This window comes from Equus quagga, chromosome 4 (assembly GCF_021613505.1).
Source record: "Equus quagga isolate Etosha38 chromosome 4, UCLA_HA_Equagga_1.0, whole genome shotgun sequence".
NCBI lineage: Eukaryota > Metazoa > Chordata > Mammalia > Perissodactyla > Equidae > Equus > Equus quagga.
The window spans coordinates 57,162,574-57,185,368 of NC_060270.1; the positions used below are offsets into that span (position 1 = coordinate 57,162,574).

At 44.8% G+C, this 22,795-nt stretch overlaps 1 protein-coding gene across 12 annotated transcripts; it reads left to right on the forward strand.

The window, feature by feature from the left end:
- Positions 1-306: 306 nt before the first annotated feature.
- Positions 307-20,437, forward strand: B3GALNT1 (beta-1,3-N-acetylgalactosaminyltransferase 1 (globoside blood group)). Of its 12 annotated transcripts, none has more exons than XM_046659313.1 (6): positions 307-479; positions 1,733-1,826; positions 12,394-12,459; positions 15,011-15,073; positions 15,277-15,367; positions 17,977-20,437. In XM_046659313.1, the coding sequence occupies exons 4-6, from the start codon at positions 15,065-15,067 to the stop codon at positions 19,011-19,013; spliced, it is 1,137 nt and encodes a 378-aa protein (XP_046515269.1). In that variant the 5' UTR covers positions 307-479; positions 1,733-1,826; positions 12,394-12,459; positions 15,011-15,064; the 3' UTR covers positions 19,014-20,437. The 12 variants fall into 12 exon arrangements, with proteins under 12 accessions (XP_046515269.1, XP_046515272.1, XP_046515267.1 ...); XM_046659316.1 differs by having other exon boundaries at positions 1,736-1,826; XM_046659311.1 differs by lacking the exon at positions 307-479 and adding an exon at positions 541-804.
- Positions 20,438-22,795: the final 2,358 nt, after the last annotated feature.

The following is a 22,795-nucleotide window of genomic DNA, read 5'->3' on the forward strand; positions in this document are numbered from 1 at the left end:
GGCGCATTTCTTCTGAAAGAGCAAAGAACTTCCCCCAATTTTTTCTTAATAGCGCTATGCGGATTTTAATAAGTAAATCCCTCCAGGACTGCCTCGAGGCCGTGCATTTACGCAGCTTGGGAACACGGCAAGCAGGCAAAGAGGAGCGAGTCTTAAACATAAATCCTTGTCACAAGTCGGCCACTAGTCGCCTATCCTCGGCCAGCCTCCAGCGTAAAAGGCACACCTACTCCCATGGGCTCGGAAGGCGAAGCGATGGCGAGCACCGAGAGAGCGCGCCCGGGCGAGGGCGTGGGCTGCAGCCGTGCGAGCTCGCGCGTGCGTACCAGCGAGCGAGCCGGCGAGCGCGGGTCTCGGGGCGGCGCGGGGCTGCGCGCGCCCGGCCGTGCGTGCGGCTGCGGGGAGGCTGCGTGTGCGCGCGGGGCCGGAGCATCGCCCGCCCGGCAGCGTCGGAGCTGCGTGCGCGCCGCGCTCAGGAGGTGAGCGCCGGCCGGGCGGGACACCGCGGGCTGGGCGGCGGGCGTGGGCCGCGCCGCTTTGCCGGGCCCCGCCCTCCTCCGGCCGCCGAGGGCTGGGGCGCGTCTCACGCTTTCGGCCTCTGCAGAGCGCGGCCCCGGGGCACAGGGAGCAGCCGCGCCCTGGAGCCCGGGCCTCCGTGACGGGCAGCCGGCCGCTCCCGGGGCAGGCCCGAGAGGGGCGCGCGGGGGGCGCAGGCCTGCACCCCTCCGGGCGCCGCCCCCTCCCTGCCTGCGCCCTGCCGGCCACGCCCGGGGAGCTGGCGGCGCGGGTGGGTCGCGGCGGCGGGTAAGGGGCGCGGGGAGTGGGGGTGCTGGCGGGTCCCCAGCAGGCCCGGGGGGCGCGCTTGCACGGCGCCGGGAGGGGCCCGGCAGTGGGACTGAGGGAGGGCTCTTGCTGGGGCGGGATTGGCGGGACGCGGGCCCGAGGAGGAGGGCACCCTTGGGGTCCTGATTTCTAAGAGGCGATCTTAAGGAGCAGAGGAGGCGTTTTCCCAGAACTCGCGCAGGGGCGGCGGAGTGTCTCTGCGAGCAGAGATGTCCGCAGCACACACCGGTGCGTTCCGTGCTCCCCTCCCGCGACCCGCGGGGCCTCCCGGGGGCTTCGCAGGCAGGGCGGGGGGCTGCCCTCTGTGTTTTGCGCACAGTGCCAGCGCTTAGGGGGCGGCCGCCTTGTCAGGAAGAGCTACAGCCAGGGCACAAATTAGCAAACCTTGTGTTTTTTTCTGTTTTCAGAGGTGCAGGGTTTGAGTTTGCAGCCTTGCTGGGACCAGGGTCGTGGTTTAGCGCCCGGGCGGCTTACACGGAGGCAGGCGCTGATTTGGGCTTTCACAGTGGTGATGCCCGATAAAAGTGCAAATCGAACTTGGATCAGCCTCGCGAGAAGGGAACTAATTAATGTTAAGGGACAAGAGTTTATGATATTTTTTCTCCTGGACTAGAAAGTTCGTTCAGTTGAGTGGGCATCGTGTAATTCCAGCCCTGAAAATAAAATCTGTTGTCAAAACAGGGGCCAAATATAATTCCAGATTAGATGCACGAGGCGATTTGAGAGCAAGGAGGAGGAAGAGAGGACCAAGGCTTTTCCAAAAGCAAAGTGTGTTGATGTATAATAATTTGCTCCCATGGCATCTTGCTAGGTGTACAACATTGATTTTAGATGTCCAGTGTTAAGTTGTGACTTAAGATACATATTTTTTTCTTGTTCTTCGGTTCAGTAGTTCACAGCAAATCTGTTTTAACTAAAGCATGGAATACAGAAAACAACAAAAAACTTCAGCTAAAGCTTTAGTCTCCTCTGAAATTCTACAGGTAAGTTTATCTTAATTTAGAAATTATTCTGATTGTTCAAATTGATCATAATACGTAGTCTCCTTCACAAGATTTTAAGGATCATTTACACAGCTACAAATTTTGTTGTATATTTTAGTCTATATTTTTCACCAAAGGATTTGAGGAGGTACAAGAGTTAAGCTCTACTAAACCATTTTGGATTATGTATAGATATATTTAAAAAGTGAATTATTATTAAAATACTATGGTGCCTCAGAAAGACTTAGCTGTATAAACTTAATTTGCTGATCATATTCCATTTCAAGTTGAGACTCATGTCTCTGTCCCTAAAAAAATACTCCCGTGGAAACTTCTTTGTCTTTTCTTTCCCTTTCAAATGATTCACCTTCTCTCAGTGCCAGCTGTCCAGTTCTGTTCTGCCCACTGTTGGATGAAACAGATAGAATGCAGTTTTAGGAAATGCCTTTGTCCCTTTCACACCTGTGTCCTGTCCGGGCCAAAGACGCTTTTCTGTTGCAGCTCTTGCCTGCTCACTGTGTGCTAGAGACCCACACTGTACAGCTTCACGAACGAGGTCCAATGTGTGCACTCAAACACGGTGCTCCTTTTTAAAGATTGGCCCTGAGCTAACATCTGTTGCCAGTCTTTTTGGGTTTTTTCTTCTTCTTCTCCCCAAAACCCCCCAGTACATAGTTGTATATTCTAGTTGTAGCTCCTTCTGGTTCTGCTGTGTGGGACGCCACCTCAGCGTGGCTTGATGAGTGGTGCTAGGTCACACCCGAGATCTGAACTAGTGAAACCCTGGCCCGCTGAAGTGGCCACTTGGCCACGGGCCTGGCCCCCAAAGCAGGTTCTTTTTAATGTAAACACTTGTTTGCCCTGACAGAGTAAAGCGTAGTTCGTTTTTAAGCGTCATTAAATTAGGCAGATATAGTGGTTGCAGTTCGTTGTTTCAGTGAAGAAAATTTGATTCCGTTATCCGCCCAGCTGTGTGCTTCAAGGTGGGAAGAAGGGTGGAAGCCTTGTCACATAGGCACAGTCTTTCAAGCAGTTTGATGCCACTTGAACATCTCACACCTCGGTTTGCAAAGGTTCTTTTTTAGTTCTCCCCCGATTGCCAGAAGTATCTGTTGTAGGTCTTCTCACAGTGCAAATCATGTCCAGAGAAAGAATGTCCTTTGCTTGTAGGAAGACTATGGTGCAGAAGGAAGGATCGTGGGAGAGGGCGGCGTGCGTATGAAGGAGGAACCAGGAAAGTCCACATTTGGCACTGTGGGCCTCTGTGGGTCATTCTTTTGGGCATATATGGACAGGGTAGCAGAACCATTAGGAATTTCAAGATCCTAGAGGAAACATAATCCTTGGACTCTAAAAGAAGGCACACTGGGGCCAGCTCTGGTGGCCTTGTGGTTAAATTTGGCACGCTCCACTTTGGTGGCCCAGGTTTGTGGGTTTGGATCCTGGGCACAGACCTACACCACTCGTCAGCCATGCTGTGGCAGCAACCCACATACAAAATAGAGATTGGTACAGATAGTAGCTCAGGGCTAATCTTCCTCAAGCAAAAAAAGAGGAAGATTGGCAACAGATGTTAGCTCAGGGCTGATCTTCCTCAGCAAAAAATACAAGAAGGCATACTGATTTGGAGGGAGAAGGTGGATTGACTAGGATTTATTTGCCTGTTTAAATGTGTCATAGAGCATGTGATGGCGTAGACATTGGGAGCTAGCGGCAGAGTTTGTAAATGGAAGGAATATGGGCAAATAAGAAGAAGTTAGATGGAGCAGATAGTGTGGACTTTCATATTAACAGCAATACCTTCTACTTAGCTCTGTGTGCCAGCCCCGACCTAAATGTTAAACGTGTTGTCTGATAAAATGTAGTATCTGCTACTGTAGGTCTGGGGGCTGAGGCCCTGTGTTCCCGCCCAGCTCCTGGTTGGTGCCCATGCGCTGCCCTTCAAGGGTCCAGAGCAGCACGTTGGAGTCACCTGGGAAGCTTAAAATACTGCTGCCTGAGCCTCACCGCCCTGCAAAACTCTGACTTAGTTGTTCCGGGGTGCAGCCTGGTGTCCAGAGTTTTTCAAGTTCTCAGGAGATTGTAATGTGCAGCAAAGTTTGAGAACCTCTGGGTTAAAGAAAGAAGAGGGAAGAGAGAAGTAGTGGTCAAACCTCGCTGGATGTTTCTGAGATAATCAGAGGCGATCAGAGCGGAAGAGTTTTGCTGTGTTTGTGAATTGTTGTGTTCAGTTTGAGAGGGTACTTCTAAGGAAATTTTCCTCAAGGATGTGTATTCATATGTGGTCCCCTCTCTTACAAGGAATGGGAAGTGGTTGATGTCTGTAATTATGATTGTTTTAAATTCAGCGTGCACAGGACGATTTTTAGACAGTTTGGGTTTCTACCCACTCTGCAGTATTGTTGTTGTTGGGGTTTTTTTTGGTGAGGAAGATTGGCCCTGAGCTAACATCTGTTGCCAATCTTCCTCTTTTTTTCCTCCCCAAAGCCCCGGTACATAGGTATATACCCTAGTTGTAGGTCATTCTAGTTCTTCTATGTGGGACGCTGCCTCAGCATGGCCTGATGAGTGGTGTGTAGGTCTGCGCCCAGGATACGAACCAGTTAACCCCCGGCTGCTGAAGCAGAGCATGTGAACTTAACCACTCACCCATGGGGCCGGCCCCCAGTATTGCTTTTTATGGAGAAAAGTCATAATGTTGTGCAACTGGCAGTAGTTTCGTAATTTTCTTTAGCACGTCTTTTCTCTTTGGATGACCCTGAGTCTAGCATGCTTGGGCTTAGAATTTCATTGAAATTTATTTTTTTGTTTTCCCTGTCTGGACCTTTTAAAGTGCGCGTGATCAGAATCATTGTAGCCTGTTAGAATAAGGCTTTGTGTTAAAAGATAGCTGAAGAAAAGTAAATATCATCTAACAGAAAATCAGGGGGTTATTTTTGGGTTCAGTTTATCCTTGGGAATATTTTCTTAATAAGTCGATAAAAGCACGTTTCCAGACCATTTGCACGGTTTTCAGATATCCACGGAGTGCCTCCTGCAGGCTGGGCCCCGGGGGTACAGCGTGAACAGGATGGCCTAGGTCTTTGCAGAGACCTCAGGAACCTCAGTTTCTTGTGAAGGGAACCACAGTGACCAACAGACAGAAACTTCCCCGCGGGTTCAATGCTAAGAAGAGAGTAAGGAGGGATGCAGTAGAAAGTACGGGCTGGGGAAGTCCTTGACATGAGAGCCCAGGGAAGGACTCCTAAATGAGGTTTTGCTGAGACCCGAAGTGTGAGGAGCCAGCTTTTGAGTCAGAGGGTGGGAAAGAGTTTGACGTTCTCGGGGATCAGAAGGGAAGTCCTGGCTGCAGCGGGATGGGAGGGGGCAGTGGCAGCAGATGAGATGGAGCGTGTATGTTCCTATGGAGAGACAGACCTGATGGAGCTGCTTCGAGAATGTTGACATTGTTACCGTTAAGCTTTTATTGTCATTGTACTTTTTTTGCACTTACAAAATTTTCTCTAATGAACATACATTAGATTTGCAACTGAAAAAAATTTATACTCTTTTAAATAGTTAAATTTGCTCTTCTTTTGCAGAAAATAACCAACATTTTTACATCCTGGTAAAGAATTTCAGGTTATTTTGGCTTACATAATTGTACTATTGCAGTACAATTGTTTTGTTTCTCGGAGTCCTTGCATTTGAACTGATTCTTCATGCACCCCCCAACCTCACCGCCCCCCCCCCCGCCAGTTTATTTTCTAGTGCTCAGCATGTTTTTGATGCAAAATAAAAAGGTCTGTATCTGCATGAATGATTGGTTATTGCTGTGGCTTATAATTCAAGTCTCAGGTTTTGAGCGTGGGAATCTTGAGTCTTGCTGTGTGAAGACAGGCTGTGGTGCTGCTGTGCTGTTTCTGTCAGGGTTCAGTGGTTGCGGAAATGAGAACGCACTCAGCAGCTGTGGTCAGGAGGAATGCCGCAGACCCCTGGGATCGGAAGGTGTGGCCAAGAATGCGAGATCTCTTTGATTTTGTCTCCCCCACTGACCAACCTGTGACTTTGAGCAAGTTACTGCCTCTCCCCAAGCCTTACCTGTAAACATAACAGTGAAGGGTTTAAGAGTGCTGAAGTTTGTGGGCTCTCTTGAAGATTCCGTGAGGGAGTGCCTGGTGGCACCTGCTTTGCTCTCAGCACGAGTGGGGCACCAGGGCTGCATGTCCTGGAGACACTGCCGGCACCAGCTGCACATGTCAGCCCTACCCCCACACACACACCACCGACTGGATCGCCCACGCGTTTACACCTCTTTGAGTGTGGCATACAAAAAGAAGTACACAGGTTGGAAGAGGGAACTGCCCTGTAGCCACAGTCTACGTCGAGAAGTAGCGTGGCCAGCACCCAAGAAAGTCCCTGCCGGCCCCTCTCGGTCACCTTCCACCTCCCCCGGGTTCGCAGCGTGCTCAGTCCTAGCCCAGGTTACTCTCGCCTGCCTGTCAGCTGTGCGTCAGTGGGGCCCTGGGGTCTGTTCTTCCTGCGTCTGGCTCCTTCAGCTCAACGTTATGTTTGAGAGATGCTCCCTGATGTCGTTTGTCCGTTTTCATTTTGTATAATGTGCTGTTACATAAGTTTATTTCCCTTCTGCTGTGGGTTGTTTCCAAGTCGGGGCTCCCGTGAATAGTGTGTTATTAGAACCTTCCTGAATGTTTTTGGTTCCTTCTGTGTGTACACGTTGTTGAGTGTTCTACCTGGGGCGGATTTGCCATCTCACAGGGTGTGTATGTCCCGCCTTAGTGAATAACACTAAAAAGTTTTCCAAAGTAATTGAACCAATTTGTGCATTTTTGCTTTTTACTCCAAAGTACTCTTAAATTTTTATTTAGTAATTCACAGAAACTATTTTCTCAGTTCAGTGAACACAAAAATATTCTAGAACACGATTTCCAAAATGAGGAATTCCAGTCCTACCAGAGGCTCTGAAAATTAAAATAGGTTCTTTGTTCAGATAAATTTGAGAAACGTTGCATTATGTATCTTCTTCTCAGAGAATGCACATTAATATATTAAAAACTGTGAAAAGCCTTCCATTAAAAATAGAGTAGTTTGTTTGTTTGAATGATTTCCAATTTTTTTGGTCCACAGAGCCCTTGTGAGGCTGGAACCCCCGTAGATAAGCCCCAGATGCAGCCTGTGGTTGGCGGCCCGTGAGGCAGCCGTCCGGGGCTTCAGTCAGTTCTGGGGCTTAGTAATTGAGCTGCTCGTCACTTCTCCGAGGATGGCAGTTCTATTTGATGGTTAGAGCATTGGCACACTTGATAATCTGGAAGCTGACAGCCTGTTTTGTCTGTGGAGGTTTCTGGGCTCTTCTGTTATTGGGATGTTTCTTCAGCTCTTGTGGGTCAACTACAATAGCAGATTATTACAAATATATCCTATGTAACAATGGATACTGTGTATCCAGAAGAGATTCTGGGCGCCAGTCCTTTATCTGTTGTATTATCTTCTCTGAGTCTGTGGCTCTTTTTTTTTTTTTTTTTTTAAAGATTTTATTTTTTCCTTTTTCTCCCCAAAGCCCCCCGGTACATAGTTGTGTATTCTTCGTTGTGGGTTCCTCCAGTTGTGGCATGTGGGACGCTGCCTCAGCGTGGTCTGATGAGCAGTGCCATGTCCGCGCCCAGGACTCGAACCGACGAAACACTGGGCCGCCTGCAGCGGAGCGCGCGAACTTAACCACTCGGCCACGGGGCCAGCCCCTGTGGCTCATTTTTGAGCGGTGTGTTTTGGTGCCTTGTCCTGTAAGTACTTTTATATTTTAATGTGACCCAGTGTATTTCTCCTTTCTTGTATGGGATATGCTTTTTGTGACTTGTTTGCAAAGGCTTTTCCCACACAAAGGTCACAAATACATTGTGCTATATTTTCCTGCAGTAATTTTAGTTTTGCTTTTTTTTACATTTAGTTATTTTATACACCTGGAATTTCATTTTGGAAATAAACATGAATACAGTTTTACTTATTCCACATTTATTCTGAAACCTTTCGTTGAGTCCTTTCCCCATGGCCATGTGTCAAGTCTTTGTGTGCGTGGCTCTCTCTCTGGCCTTGCTCTTCAGTTGTTTGATCTGCGACTCTGTTTTAATTACGGAGGATTTAAACCCAATCCGTGCCCACCCCCCAGCTTCATTCTATGTTTTCCAAATTGTGTTGGTTATTCCCAGATGATTAAGTGCCTTTCGTAACCCTGTGAATGTATTGACTAACTCGTGCAAGTGGAATCTTTCCATGTACGTTTTCTTAGCCCTGAACCCGTTATCTCTCCTGTGTATTCACATCTTTTTTTATATTCTTCAGAAAAGTTTTTGAGTTTTCCACATCATTTTGTTAGCTTTATTTGACACTGTAGTTTTTGTTGCTGTTGTGTTTTTCCTGTTAGATTTTTATTTGTTTTTTTTTATTGTTTCTGATTTGTCGGTGAGCTCCTATCCAGCACCTCGGTAAACTTATTAGTTTTTACACATTGTCCTTTTCCCCTTGAGATTTCTATGTAGGCGATTGTATACTGGAAAACAGTGGTGCTTTTTCCTCTTCCTTAGCCATTTCTGCGTCTCACCTCCTCTTCCCGATCCAGTGGCTGGTGAGGCTGTCTGGGACCATGCTGAGTGGTAGAGGCCGTAGCTGGCGACCTTGTCTTCTTTCTGACTTTAATGGGAATGCTTCTGAAGTTTCATCATTGAGTTTGCTGTAATTTCTTCAACAGGTTAAAGAACTTCCCTTCTATTCTTAATATTTGTGTTTTAATAATCATCCTTATTGGGTTTTTTTGCTTTTCACTAGTGTCTGCTTTATTATTCTCTCTATTTTCTTTGTAATAACATTGGAATTTTTTTTTTAACTTCTTGAGCTAAGTACTCATCGCGTTTATTTTCAACTTATTTTTTTAAAACGTATTATTTGTTATACTAAATGAAAGAAGCCAGACTCAAATATCTGCATTCTGTATCATTCCATTTATGTACCATTCTGGTAAAGGCAAAACTATAGAGAGAAAAAACTGACCAGTGGTTGTCTGGCAGAAGGGGGAAGGGTTGACGTTAAAGGGATGCTAGTAAAATTTTTATTGTGATGATGCTGTTTTATATGTTGATTGTGCCAGTGGTTACATGAGTGTCATAACTTACAGAACAATGCAATAAAAAGAGTGAGTTGTACTGTATGTAAGTTATATGCCAGTAAAAAAAGTCAAGTGGATACAAAAAGTGTGTATAAAGGGGAACTGGCCTGGTGGCACAGTGATTAAGTTCAGATGCTCAGCTTCAGTGGCCCAGGGTTCACCAGTTCAGATCCCGGGCATGGACCTATGCACCACTTATCAAGCCATGCTGTGGCAGTGTCCCACAAAAACAAAATGGAGGAAGATGGGCATGGAGGTTCTCTCAGGGCCAATCTTCCTCAGCAAAAAGAGGAGGATTGGCTGTAGATATCAGCTGAGGGCTAATCTTCCTCAAAAAAAAAAAAAAAAGGAAAAAAATGTATATAAAGGTAATTAAAAAGGTAGATTATTTTTAAAAGGTTATTAATTTTCTGCAAGGACTTGCTGTAGTTACGGCCAGTGCATTTTTGCATGTAGCACTTTTTTTAATAGGGAAAAAGTTTTTTGTTTTGAATTTTAATATATTCAAGTGTTTTAAAAATCAAAATAATATAAAAAATAATATATGTGAGAAAGTAATATTACTTAAGTAATATTAAGTAATATAACAATAATATCAAAAGGGGTGCTCTCACCCCTTTTTTGACCCTCCCCATTCCTCACTGCCTACTACACTTGTGTGTCTTTCCATTGTTTTTTTCATGCATATACAAATATATATTTTTATTTCCTCTTCCTTTCTAACACAAAAGTTAGCACATTATGAACATTGTTCTGTATCTCCTTCACTTACTATATTCTAGAAATCTTTCTACGTCGCTACATAAAGAATGTCCTCATTCTCTTTTTAACAGCTGCATAGTATTCCATTGTGTGGATGTTTCATGGTTTATGTAAGGAATCCCTCATTAATGATCCCTTGGGTTATTCCTAATTGTTTGCTATAACAAACAATGTTTCAGCCAATACCCTTATATACATTCATCATTTTACACATATGTAGCTATGTCTAAAATACATTCCAGGAACAAAATTACTGATAAAAGAGTGGATATGTTTGTGGTTTGTGTAAGTATTTCCAAATCGCCCTCCAGAGAGGTGTTGTCATTTTATACTCCACCAAAAATGTGTGAGGGAACTTTTTTCTTTTCTCAATTCTCTTTACTTTCAATTACTGAAATATTTTAAAGTAAATACAGATATTTGACATTCCATTCCAAATATATCAGTGTATGACTCTTAAAAATAGGAAAATTAAAAAACTTTTTAAATTGTTTTTAACAGCTTTATTGAGGTATAATTTACATACTGAAAAGTTATTTCGTTTTAATTGTACAGTTCAAAGATTTTTACTAAATTTACAGAGTTGTGCGAGCATCACCACAATCAAATTTTAAAATATTTCTGTCACCCCAAAAATGTCCTTCATGTTCATTTGCAGACAGTCCTTGGTCCCACCCCCAGGCGACCACTAGCCTACTGTGTGTAGACTTGCCTCTCCTGGACATTGCGTGTTCGTGGAGTCTTACCATGTATGGTCTTTGTGTTCGGCTTGTTTTCCTTAGCATAGTGTGTTTGAGGTTCATCCTTGATCTGAATTCTTACAACTGATGCTGGTTATGGCCTGTACTGGTGCTTTGTTTCTTTTTATACCTGAATAATATTCCAGGTGTGAATAGACTACATTTATTTATCTGGGAACATTTTATTTTGTACCCAGTTAATGTTATCACACCTAACAAAATTAATAATCCTCCAGATCACCTAATATCTGGATTGTCTTCAGACTTCTCCAGGATCCAGTCCAGGACCATACTCTGCAATTGTGCATGTCCCTTAATCTCTTTTAATCTAGAGCCATCCCTTTTTCAGGGTATTGACTGGCTGAAGACACCATGCTGGTTGCCCCATAGAGCACCCCACTCCTGGATTTGTCTGATTGCTTCCTTGTGATGTTCCTTAGCTTGTTCTTGTATCCGCTGTATTTCTTGTAAAACTTGAGTAGATTCCAGTTAAACGTTTTGGCTAGGATGCCTCAGAGATGATATTGTACACTGCACGTTGTATCTCATTAGGAGAGACACAGTGTGTGTTTGTTGCACCATTTGTAATACTAAGATTGACGATCGGGTGAGGGTGGTGGCACTCTGATTCCTCCAGTATGAAGTTTATATTTTTTCAGTCCTTGCAAGTGGAAAGTAATCTTAGTAGTATTACTTTGGCACCATACAGATGTCCAGTTCTCAATCAATCTTTCATTTTATGATCAAAACACTTATTGATAATTATTGCCTGAATGAATAATTTTGTAGAGGTTGCAAAATGATAGTTTTCTTAATCTGACATTCCACCTGCATTTATAATTGGCATTTTTCTATAAAGAAGAGCATTTCCTTTTCATTTGGAGCTATTTGCCACCCTTGAACTATAGATCATTATTTAAAGCAGGAAAAAATAGCTTGTCTCCCACTTCCCCTCAATAATTTTCAAGTAAGGAGTTAGTGCAATAGCTGCCTCATTGAAACATATTTTGCTGGTATTCACTTATAATGTCCAATATAGTGTTCTCTTTAAATGTATGGATTAAACAAATTGTGTGAGGGTTTTGAGTTTCTAAACAGATTTTTTGTTTATTTTTCAAGTTATGTTTTTGTGGTCGAGTTATATTGTGGTCAGAGAATGTGGCCTGTGTTAAGTTGAGTTTTTAAAACTGTTGAGGGGCTGGCCCTGTGGCCGAGTGGTTGAGTTCGCGTGCTCCGCTTCAGTGGCCCTGGGTTTCACTGGTTCAGATCCTGGGTGCAGACATGGCACCGCTCGTCGGGCCACACTGAGGCGGTGTCCCACATAGCACAACCAGAGGCACTCACAACTATGTACTCGGAGGATTTGGGGAGAAAAAGCAGAAAAGCAAAAAAAAGATTGGCAACAGTTGTTAGCAGCTCAGATGCCAATCTTTACAAAAACACTGTTGAGATGGCCTAGGCCACCTAATAGCATCAATTTTTAATAAATGTTTCATGTGGTCTCGAATATTCCTGTTCTTTTTATTGAACGAAAGGTGCTAAGTGTTTCGATCAACATAGCAATAATAGTATTTGAATCATTTGTATCTTTTTTTTTCCTGCTTTATATATTAGTTATTTAGAGAAATTTGTTAGAAATCTCCCATTAGGATTATAAATTTTTTCATTTGTACTCATACTTCTCAGGTTTTGCTTTATATATGTAGAGACTATGTTTTTATGGTTATCTAGCTTCATGATTGTTAAATTATCTTGTTGGATGGTTCATTTTATGACTAGCAAAATTTCTTTTTAAGCACTGTTTATTTAGAATGTGTGATCTTAATAATTAGCTACAGCAGCCTTTTGATTGGCATGCTCCTGATACATGCTTTCTTTTCCTCGTTTTTATCTGTGTGTGTTGCTTTAGGCATGCGTCTGAGGAGCGGGACCTGCAGAATTGTCAGCCAGTCTGAGAGGCCCTGTTCTTCAGTAGGTGAGTCCCGTGCACATTTACTCCAAGAACACCTTTAGATGTCCTTCTGCCCCCTGCCTTTGTGTTTTCTGTTTGCCCTGCATCATCTCTGTTTTCCCTCTGCTGCAACCGTCTATTCAGTTGTAGCTTGCTTTGTTTCTTTCATTTCTCAATCAGTTTGGAAGGTACATGTTCCATATCTGTTCTTTCAATGGTCACTCTTAGGTTAACGTATCCTGAAATGAATTTTTCTGCAAAATGCTAAAGTTTATCACTATTTTCTGTTCCTCGTGAACTAGATAAGAATGTTAACATATTTTAATTATCCTCCGAAAATTTTTTTACAACCACCATGTCAATTTTATATAGTATTTTAGTTTCACTTTTTTTTTTTGAAGATTTTATTTTTCCTTTTTCTCCCCAAAGCTGCCCCGTACATAGTTGTGTATTTTTTAGTTGTGGGTCCTTCTAGCTGTGGCATGTGGGACGCCACCTCAGCATGGCTTGACGAGCGGTGCCATGTCTGCACCCAGGATCTGAGCCGGCGAAACCCTGGGCCACCGAAGCAGAGCGCGCGAACTTAACCCCTCGGCCACGAAGCCGGCCCCATCACTTTTTTTAATCATGTGAAAAAAATACTGTTTTTGTTATTGCTCTCCTTTTTTATTACTGTCTATTTTTACTAGTTTTCGTTATCTTTTAATAGTCTCCTTGCTTACTTTTGTGCCTTGCATTGCATTCCTTCCTCTAGAGCTCATTTTTCTTCATAAAATACATTCCTTTGCTACTTGTTTTTGCTAGAGTTTGTGGACTTTATAAGTCCTAGTCTGTTTAAAAGCGTCTTTATTTCACCTTCATTTTATTGGAATTCCCTAAAATTCATCTGTAAATAGGTACAATAAAGCCACCTTACCCACTACTTAGGGTTACTGGGGGACTAATAACATTTGTTGTAAACACTTTATATATAAATTGTTTTATCTATTTATATGTGTGTGTGTATAATGCTATTAGTAGCTAATGTAAATCCTGTTAGATTTATATTAGAATTACTGTATTTTCAATGGATTTTAAAAAGCATTCCTTACTATAATGAGATAATATTTGCTGAAATAATAAAGAATAATACTTAATAGAAATGTGATGAATTGTACATGGTCGCACTTTGGGGGGAAGAGCTGGGATAAGATCAAACTCAGGATCCTCATGCTAGCGATGGGTGACTGCCGTTCAGGGGGACAAAGGCAATACAAATCCAAGTGACACAAAAAGAAAAAAGAATGAAAGCCCACGGAATAGAAACCATTGACATATGGGGGCGCTTCCTTCCAGACCCCTTGCTTTGCACGGGTGGCACTTTGGCTTTATAGAATCTTATCTTTCCATCGTTCAAAAGGAATCATATCACATATCAGTTTTGCATCTGCATTTTTCACTTATTAATATGTCAGGGGAACATAGACAAGCCTCATCGCATAGAATGAGTAAGTATATGCTGTGGTATGGATGTATCATAGTTCTGTTTTACCAGTTCCCTATTGGGAGCATTTAAATCAAATTTTCCGTATTATAAATTATGCACAGTTGCCTGATTATTTCTCTAAGCTAAATTGCTTGGTCAAAGTATGTGTCTATTTAAAATTTTGATGTTTTCAAATTTCACTCCAGAAAGTACACAAGAATGCCTTTTCCCCTCACACATACTGAGTATTGTCACTCTTTTTTCCTTTAATTTGCCAGTTTGTGATTTTTGTCAGTATCACTGCTTACTTGTGAGTTTGAACATCTATTTTATGGATCATTTTTAGTTCTTGAGAATTTCCCTTTTGGCCATTTATTTTCTTGTAGGGTTCATCTTTTTAAATTTTTAATCTGTATGAACTCTTTTTTTATTGGGCTTATAAATTCTGTGTCATAAATATCTCAGGCATTTTTTTCCTTTTTTTCTCTTTCAGCCTTGTTTGTGCTTTGTTCTGGTTTTGGGTTTTTTTGCATTTCAGCCTTATTCAAGAACTCCTTGAAATTTTCATTTGATCAAAATTTCCTTTATGGTTTCTAGATTGTTTCCTTATAGTGGAGTGACTGGAAGGTTTTCCCCACTTCAAAATAATTGAAATGTTCGTCCATATTTTATTTCAGTGTTTTTCCAGGTTCATTTTTCTCCCATTTGAATCTTTAATCCATTTGGAGTATTTTTTGGTATAAGGAGTGATATGTCTCAATACCTCTGGAGGTTTTTCACATCCTACTCTGGCTTTTAAACATGGCTAGTGAAAACCAAGATATGAGCCTTCCGAACTATGACCGGAAGTGAGAGGTGCCTCACTGCCTTTCCATTTGTTAAGGTGTCTCGGGTATTTGTGAGTAGAGATGGAGGTGCAGACGGGAAGGGCTGGGTTGGGAAGTGCCAGTTGGTAATCGCACATCAGGGTTGCCTGCTGCATGTGCGTGTGTGTGTGTGTGTGTGTGTGTGTGTGTGTGGAACAGAGAACTAGAGAGAGGACACCAGCAGGGTGTCTCGTAGAAGTTCCGTGTTTCACTTCTGCCCGTGACCCCTGAGTTCTTTCTGCAGGGAAGTGGAACTGTGGTAGGCTGACGTGAGACGCCCGCTGGCAGGAGAACTCACATGCACATTGTAAGTCGTGCATACCGAGGGCCCTTTTACCGTGATGAAGCATGAGCTCTCTGAGTTCTGTAGACTAGTGGTATTTTAAAAAATTTTTTATTTCCACTTATGTTCCTAGTTCAGAAAGGAATTGGGGGATGTTCTCTTCCCCTCTGATCTCTAATTCCCTGACCCGTAAGTAAATGATGTTAAGTTTCTTATATATCTTACAGAAATTCCAGGCATTATTTGACGACTCCTTACTACTGAATGTTCAATTGAGGAAATTGAAGGTCTTTCACACAGGAGAAATAAATCAAGAAGGTAAGAAATAGAAATATATTTATGGCTCTGAAATATACTTTTCTTCAAGTAGTAAGAATTCATCAAGATTATTTGTTTAGAATAATCCCTTTTGAGAATAAAAGTCAATTTAGAGACACAAACAGGTTGGGAAAGATGCTAAGGATCGACCACAGCTGTTGATGACAGCCTGTTTGTTGATCACCCCGCACCGGCCAGATGCTTTGCGTACATTATCACTAATTTGCACTGTGTTAACATCTTCAGTGTAGAGATGGGGAAACTGAGGCTCGGAGAGATTAAATAACACACTTGCTCACCCTGGTTGTTAGAAGGTGGAGCTGAGTGTGGACTCTGGTCTCTGCCTTAGAGCCGCCTGAGTTGGGTGCCACCTGGAGTCTCTTCTGGCCCATCCTTCAAAGGCCTTTTCCTCCTCTTGGACTAGATAGTTCCTCTTCTTTTTGCTGCTTTTTAATTTTCTTCATGGGCGCATAAGCAGTAGACATCATAACCACAGTCACATTTTCACATTTAGAAACCATGACTTACAGAGACAGCTTTTACAGTAAGATTTGCTGTTTTGAGTTCTTCCCAGTATTGAAGAGCAGCACGGCCTCCATTGTCACACGCAGTTATAAATGGTGCCCTTTTCTCGGGACACCTTCCTTCCATTTGTCTGAAATTTGTTATCATGGGCTGATTTGTTAGAATGAGATGTAAAACTGCCATCTGACAGCTGGTGTAATGAATGTGCAGGTTGTCGACGGCTGGCAGGTAAGCGAGCTCCTAGGGTTGTGCAGTGTCTAGTAGCCAGCTGAGGAGAAAGTGTAAGAAGGGGTTAATTTATTCCATCATTCTTGTTCTGGATCTCTTCCGTTTGCGGTTTTTCCAGGGGCTGGCTGTGTATGGCTAGTGAGCAGGGGAAGGGTGAGTAGGGGGTGGGATGGACCCACCTACATTTTTTCCTTACACAAATGGAAATAGCATATCAAGTCAGTGTTCCTTGCACTCCTGCTGTAGGCTGCCCTCTGTCTTGCACTTTGACTATTGTGAGAAAAATGTTCTTTGCTAAGAAGGTCATAGAATGTACGTGGAGAAGCAAGACACATATACATGAAACCACGTATACGGGAGAGAGTTTGCTGAAATATTCCATTGCTTTGCATGACTTCACATACAGAAAGCAAGACATAAGAAAGGTTACTGTGGCCAGAAGTAATCAGGGCAAGTAAGACCTGGCCAGATGAGAGGATGAGGAGTCTTGAGATGCTGTCATTTTCACGTGTCAACAGGTGGAAGAGCTGTGTGCCAGACCTAAGATTGACCCTGGGTTGAACCTGTACAGGCCAGCCTTCCCATATGACGACATTAACATGCGCCCCCCAGATCAGATTCTAGGTTCCCAGATGACCGGATGAAAGGCCGCCTTCAGAAACTCCTTAGCCGGCCCCTCATGGCGTTGGTGTGTCCCCTGCTCTGAAGTCCTGAGCAGCCGATAGGAACAGTCTGTGCTACACTGCATGCCGTGTTTACATGTCACCTGGGGACTGTCTTCTCCTCCCACTTCCTGCCTCCTGGGGTCTCCCTGGTGCCTGGTGTAGTGTGTGGATGGGGAAGATGTCTAGAAAATACTTAGTGCGTGAGTGTCTTTAGACTGAGGCCTGTGATCATAGGGCCAGGAGAGCACTGTGGGATCCCACGTTGTAACCCACCCTTGTCCTCAGGATCTGGAGCAGAGCTGAGGCCGTGGCCGTCACTCCACAGTGACCGCTCTGTGTCTCCCAGCTGTTGTCTTGTCTCAGCTGGAGGTTCTGTATAAAAGTGTTTTAGGAGATTCTATCTTGTGATTCTGATCTGGTGCATGGTTTCTGAATAGATTGGAATGGGAAACACAAAACAGCACAATACTACAGACAGGCCTTTCTAAGCACCCACCCTGCAGACTGAGTGTTGAGTGCAGCCAGTGAGGTCAGATGGGCCGGGGTGGTGTTTAGGGCAAGTAGAAGCTATGTCATGTCAGATTTAAACGCCCCGACCTGGTTACCCCGTTGGCGTCTAGAGGATTCGCCTCTGGGTGAGGAGGCCCCACCTTTGTCTCACCCCACACCAGCAGGTCGCCATGGATAGTTGTAGCTACTGGGTTTTTCTTACTCTTGATTTTCTGGAATCCGTGTCAGATTACACAGCTGAGAAAGACCCTTGGTTTATTGGGCCTCTTGCCTCATCCTTCACGGGCCTTTGTTTTCTTAGCGGTAAAGAGGGGAAGCAGGGCTTTTATGTAGGGGGATTTATTAGAGACATCTTCTAGCCCCTCCATTACTCATCTCTTTCCGTCCCTCTGGTCTTTGGGGACAAAATCATATTTCAACAGTTATTTTAGGTCAAACAGTAAATATTAATTTTCCCCAAATAAAGAGATGTTTTTAAGCTTGGTCTTGATTGAAAAGCTAAAGCACATGCTTGCTTGTTGGTGTCCGTTCTCCTGTAGTTGAGGGAAGTGCCATAGATCCAGGTCAGGAGTTTGGTTTGCTGTGGAGAGTGTGTTCTTGGACTCTCTCCTTCAGCTGATCATCAGGTACCCTTTGGAAATGTTTCCTGGGTGGTCAAACACTGACTGGGTCTTTGGTAAGTTTTCCAGCAGCTGAGGCTCGCATCCTTTGAGCTACCGTGCGTGGCCCTGGCTCCGGGGACCACCCTTCCGAGCAGGATGTCGCTGAGATCCCTGAAGTGGAGCCTCCTGCTGCTGTCACTCCTGAGTTTCCTCGTGATGTGGTACCTCAGCCTGCCCCACTACAACGTGATCGAGCGCGTCAACTGGATGTACTTCTACGAGTATGAGCCCATTTACAGACAAGACTTCCACTTCACGCTTCGAGAGCATTCAAACTGCTCTCTTCAAAACCCATTTCTTGTCATCCTGGTGACCTCACACCCCTCAGATGTGAAAGCCAGGCAGGCTATTAGAGTTACCTGGGGTGAAAAAAAGTCTTGGTGGGGATATGAGGTTCTTACGTTTTTCTTACTAGGCCGACAGGCTGAAAGGGAAGACAAAGTGTTGGCATTGTCCTTAGAGGACGAACACCTTCTTTATGGCGACATAATACGACAGGATTTTTTAGACACATATAATAACCTGACCTTGAAAACAATTATGGCATTCAGGTGGGTAACTGAGTTTTGCCCCAATGCCAAGTACATCATGAAGACAGACACTGATGTTTTCATCAACACTGGCAATTTAGTGAAGTATCTTTTAAATTTAAACCAGTCAGAGAAATTTTTCACAGGTTATCCCCTCATTGATAATTACTCCTATAGAGGATTTTACCAAAAATCTCATATTTCATACCAGGAGTATCCCTTCAAGGTGTTCCCTCCCTACTGCAGTGGGCTGGGTTACATAATGTCCAGAGATTTGGTGCCCAGGATCTATGAAATGATGAGTCACGTAAAACCCATCAAGTTTGAAGATGTTTATGTTGGCATCTGTTTGAATTTATTAAAAGTGGACATTCATATTCCAGAAGACACAAACCTTTTCTTTTTATATAGGATCCATTTGGATGTTTGTCAACTCAGACGTGTCATTGCAGCCCATGGCTTTTCTTCCAAGGAAATTATCACATTTTGGCAGGTTATGCTGAGGAACACCACGTGTCATTATTAATTTGACATTCTACCAAAATCATAGAGAAGGACAGGATACTTTGTGGAAAGTCTTAAAGTTGGTACTGAAAAATCTCCAATGGGAAATTCACGAGCAGTCGCCGTGCTGGCTGACGCTGAGCTGAGACTCATGCAGAACTGGAGACTGGAGGCTTCCGCTTGTGGTTCATTTTGACAGAAATCAAGTCAGGCCCTTTAAAGAATGTTCAGAGAAATGAAATAGAAAGGAATTTGGGGGGTTTTGTTAATAAAAGTAATAGGACCAAACCATTTGAACATGTCCTTCTATAGACTAGAACTTCTTAAAAGGGTTTTGTTGAGTTATAAGCTTGCTAGTTCATACAGCAAAGCAACGTGGAGTTCTATTTATTGAACAATCTAGTCAGTTAAGGGGTTTGTGTATGTCTTACATGGATTACCAATTTTTAAAAATAATTCTGTGTAAAAAAACTCTTAAGTGATACCAAGCAAAATTTCATCTGTTTTTGGTCATTCAGAGAGTACCTCAAGATGTTGCAGTATTTCAGAGTTATTATTATTTAATATTACTTAGAACTTTCTGGGTGTTTGAATGTTATGGTTGTTTCAAAACTGTATAAACAGAATAGTGAGTCACCCTGTACATCTGAATCTCTTTCCAGTTACTTCACTGGGGAATTAGTTATCGATAGCTCCGTTAATGCGAAGTCGTTGGTCATTATTGTGTATCAGTAATCTCTTGGACTTTGATAAATATTTTGCCGTGGTAATGTAGAGAAGAATTAAAGCAAGAAGATCTGTCTTGTTTTTAAAAAACATAATCCCTGGTGTTTGTAGATGTCGCTTCGTCTGTCTCATTTTTCTACCTGGAAGTTAGGAATAATACAGGATGCCAGGCAGCGCGTCTCCTCTTGGAAAGGACTGAAGGGAAAAAGACAAGAGGACCTGGTGACCAGGATATCATGAAAAGCGTGTCAGTTTCAGTCCCTGAGACGGAAAGAAAAGAGTAAAGATTCGAGTCACATTGTTAACCTGTTCCATGTGTTTTCTCCTTCACGGTCAGTTTGAGAATAAAGAGAAAAAAAACCATTCTGCTGCTGCTGCTATTAGTTTCACATCAGGAGGAAAGCTCCGTTTGTGGTTTAAAAGCGAGTGTGATCTGTTGCTGGACCCACTGGTGGGTCAGAGAGGACGCTCCTTGCCCCCAGGGGATGTTCTGGGATGGTGCAATTTCCTCCTGTGGCTATTGTGTCGGATTACATGATGGCAAAAGATCAGATCCTTTGGCAGAAAATAGAAACTTGAAAGTATGTAGTCAGCTCTTGTGATACTTAAATATTTATAATTTTCCCACAAGAAAAACTTAATTTCACTTAGAACTATTACAGTGTGTGACTCTGTAACAAGGCTCTATCCATTTCCCTGGTCTCAGACCTGATCCAGTGACAATAAAACCAATTAGATGAAACACTGTGGATCAGTCTCTGCCCTCACTAGTCCCCATTCATGTAGAAGGCGTTTTCTTTAAGACAGATGGTGGTTATTTTTATGGTATGATTTGCTTTGATCGATTTTGCAGAAGTTTATATTGATCTTTGGGAAGCTAACTCAATTTTAGAGAGGACTTTTAAAATAATATATAATTTTCCTTCAGTTTAACATAAGACCCCAAAAAACTCTACCAGAAGTAAAGTAAGAATAATTGCCAAGTTTCAGAAGAGTGTTTCTTTTCAACCAGAGATTGGTGCCTTAAAGACCTGAAAAGTTGAACGATTATGAAGAACATTACAAGGTTGGGTCAGTGTGTGTTTTGTTTTTAACTCTGTTTCTTGCAGTCTAGGCTGGCGGGTGGGAGATGCTGCCTGTGGTGGCGCGGTCTTGGCCGCCGGCCGCCCGCGCTGCGCCCCTGGTCCCGCTGCCCCCGCGCCGGCCGAGGGCCTGTGGGCCGCGGCGCCTCCCCGGGGAGGAGGCGGTGCCGGTGGATCCGCTGACCCGAGCGGGGCCCGCGCGCGCCGGTGCGGGGCGAGTTCCCTCCCAGGGGAAGCGGCGCGGGTCGTGTTGGCGCAGGATGTGTGGTTCTCCAGGACGGCGGCGAGCGGCTGGGGGCGGGGATGTCGTCCGCCACCCCTCGTGCGTGCGGGACAGAGAAGGCGGCTGGGGATCGGGGGTCTCCGGCTGTTCCCTGGCTCCACCCTACGGGGTCCTGGCATCCTCGCGCCCAGTCCGCTCTCCAGACGCAGAGCGGCCCGAACTGAGCTATTTCTAACCAAGTACTTCTGAGTAGGAGGTCGGGGATAAACGTTTCTCTTGGGGTCGGGAGGACAGTTATTGCAGGAGACACGGGGAGAGAGGAACTGGAAGGGGGCCAGCTCTGAGGGGGCGGGGGATGGGAAGGATGTGGCAGGCCCGTCCTTCTAGCCTTTAATTCGCCAGAGTTAATCTTTACATCAAGTCAACTGCTTGATTATCCCACGCCTGGTTAACATGGGCCCAGACCGTCGAGGACCCCATCACGGTAGAGGGCCTGTGCCGGCGGGTGCTGGCAGGAGAGACGCACCGTGGGAAACGCCCTGAGAGCCAAGGGGCCGCTGGAGGGAGCAGTCCGTCCCTCGACAGGATGCGCGCCCGGAGAAGGCTGGCTCGTGGGTCTTGTAAGGACAGAGAAGGGCCCAGCAAGGGTGCATGCCATCCCGCTGTATTTAAGGTGAGTGAGAGAGGCGCAAAGCTTGCACTCGGATGGGCTTTGAGACCTGGGTGTGCTGAACACAGCTAGGGGTCGCAGTTAATGGAGTTCATGCACAGTTGTCACCATTTCCAAAGGGAGAGGAATCCACACATTGACCTGAGAGAAGGGTGCCCCAGCTGAGAGAAGTGTTCCTGCTGGCTAGAATTGAATCAACGCAGGAGCCGCGGTCCGCTAAAGCTAAACAGAAGCTTGGTTTGGGGTTATTTTGGTGTGATTAATAAAGTGGACAAACTAAATTTACTAAGTACAGAGTCATAAACGGTGGTTCATTAAGGAAGGGGAGGGACAGTGGAAGGGACCTTTGCCAAGAAAAGGCTTGGAACTCCTGTTCTTTGATATGAGAGCACCGAAGTTCACTGGGGTCATGTAACTTGTCGAAGGTCATCGTCAAGTCAGGACCAGAATGTTCCAGGCTCAGCTCCTCTGCTGTTCCCTTGCTGCCCTTGAGTTACGTTGGAGGGGCTCGGAAGGAGCTCCCTCAGTGGAGCTGCAGAGATTTCCAGAAAGGATTACCCCTGACCAGGGATGAGGGGAACTTTGAGGTGCCAGGCTGCACTCTCCAAAGGATTTAAGGAAAGGTGTGGCCGCCAGACATCTTGGGGGAGTCACAGCGACAGACAGGAGTCGGAAGATGCCAGTGGGCAGCAGCGAGTGGGGCGTGGGGCAGGGGCTCCACAGTGCTGCCCCTGCGGTAGGGTCCCTGTGGGACAAGTTCCTGGAGCCAGGCCCCAGCGAGAGCCTCAGGGATCTCTGACGACACCACACCAAGCATGCTGCACGCGCGTTCCAGAGTAAGGTGTGTCCTCCCCACAGGTCGGGCGCAGCGTGCAGAAGTGCCTTGGCCCGTGTGGGAGACGGGCTCGTGGAGTCCAGGGTGCTGGGAGCCGGCACTGGCCGACCAGTGAGACGGCTCCAGACGGGACCAGGGTCTCTGTGCTGCAGGCCTGCTTCATTTCCTACAATTTCAAGGAAAGGGTATCCATTGCCCAGAAGAAAAGAACACAGTAACTTTACAATTTTCCAATGACTGATTCTTGCAACCCTGCGGCTGCCTGTAA

Coding starts and splice junctions, on each gene's coding strand:
- B3GALNT1 (XM_046659313.1), top strand. Junction 15,368..17,976: donor AGGAGAAATAAATCAAGAAG/GTAAGAAATAGA, acceptor GTCTTTGGTAAG/TTTTCCAGCAGCTGAGGCTC.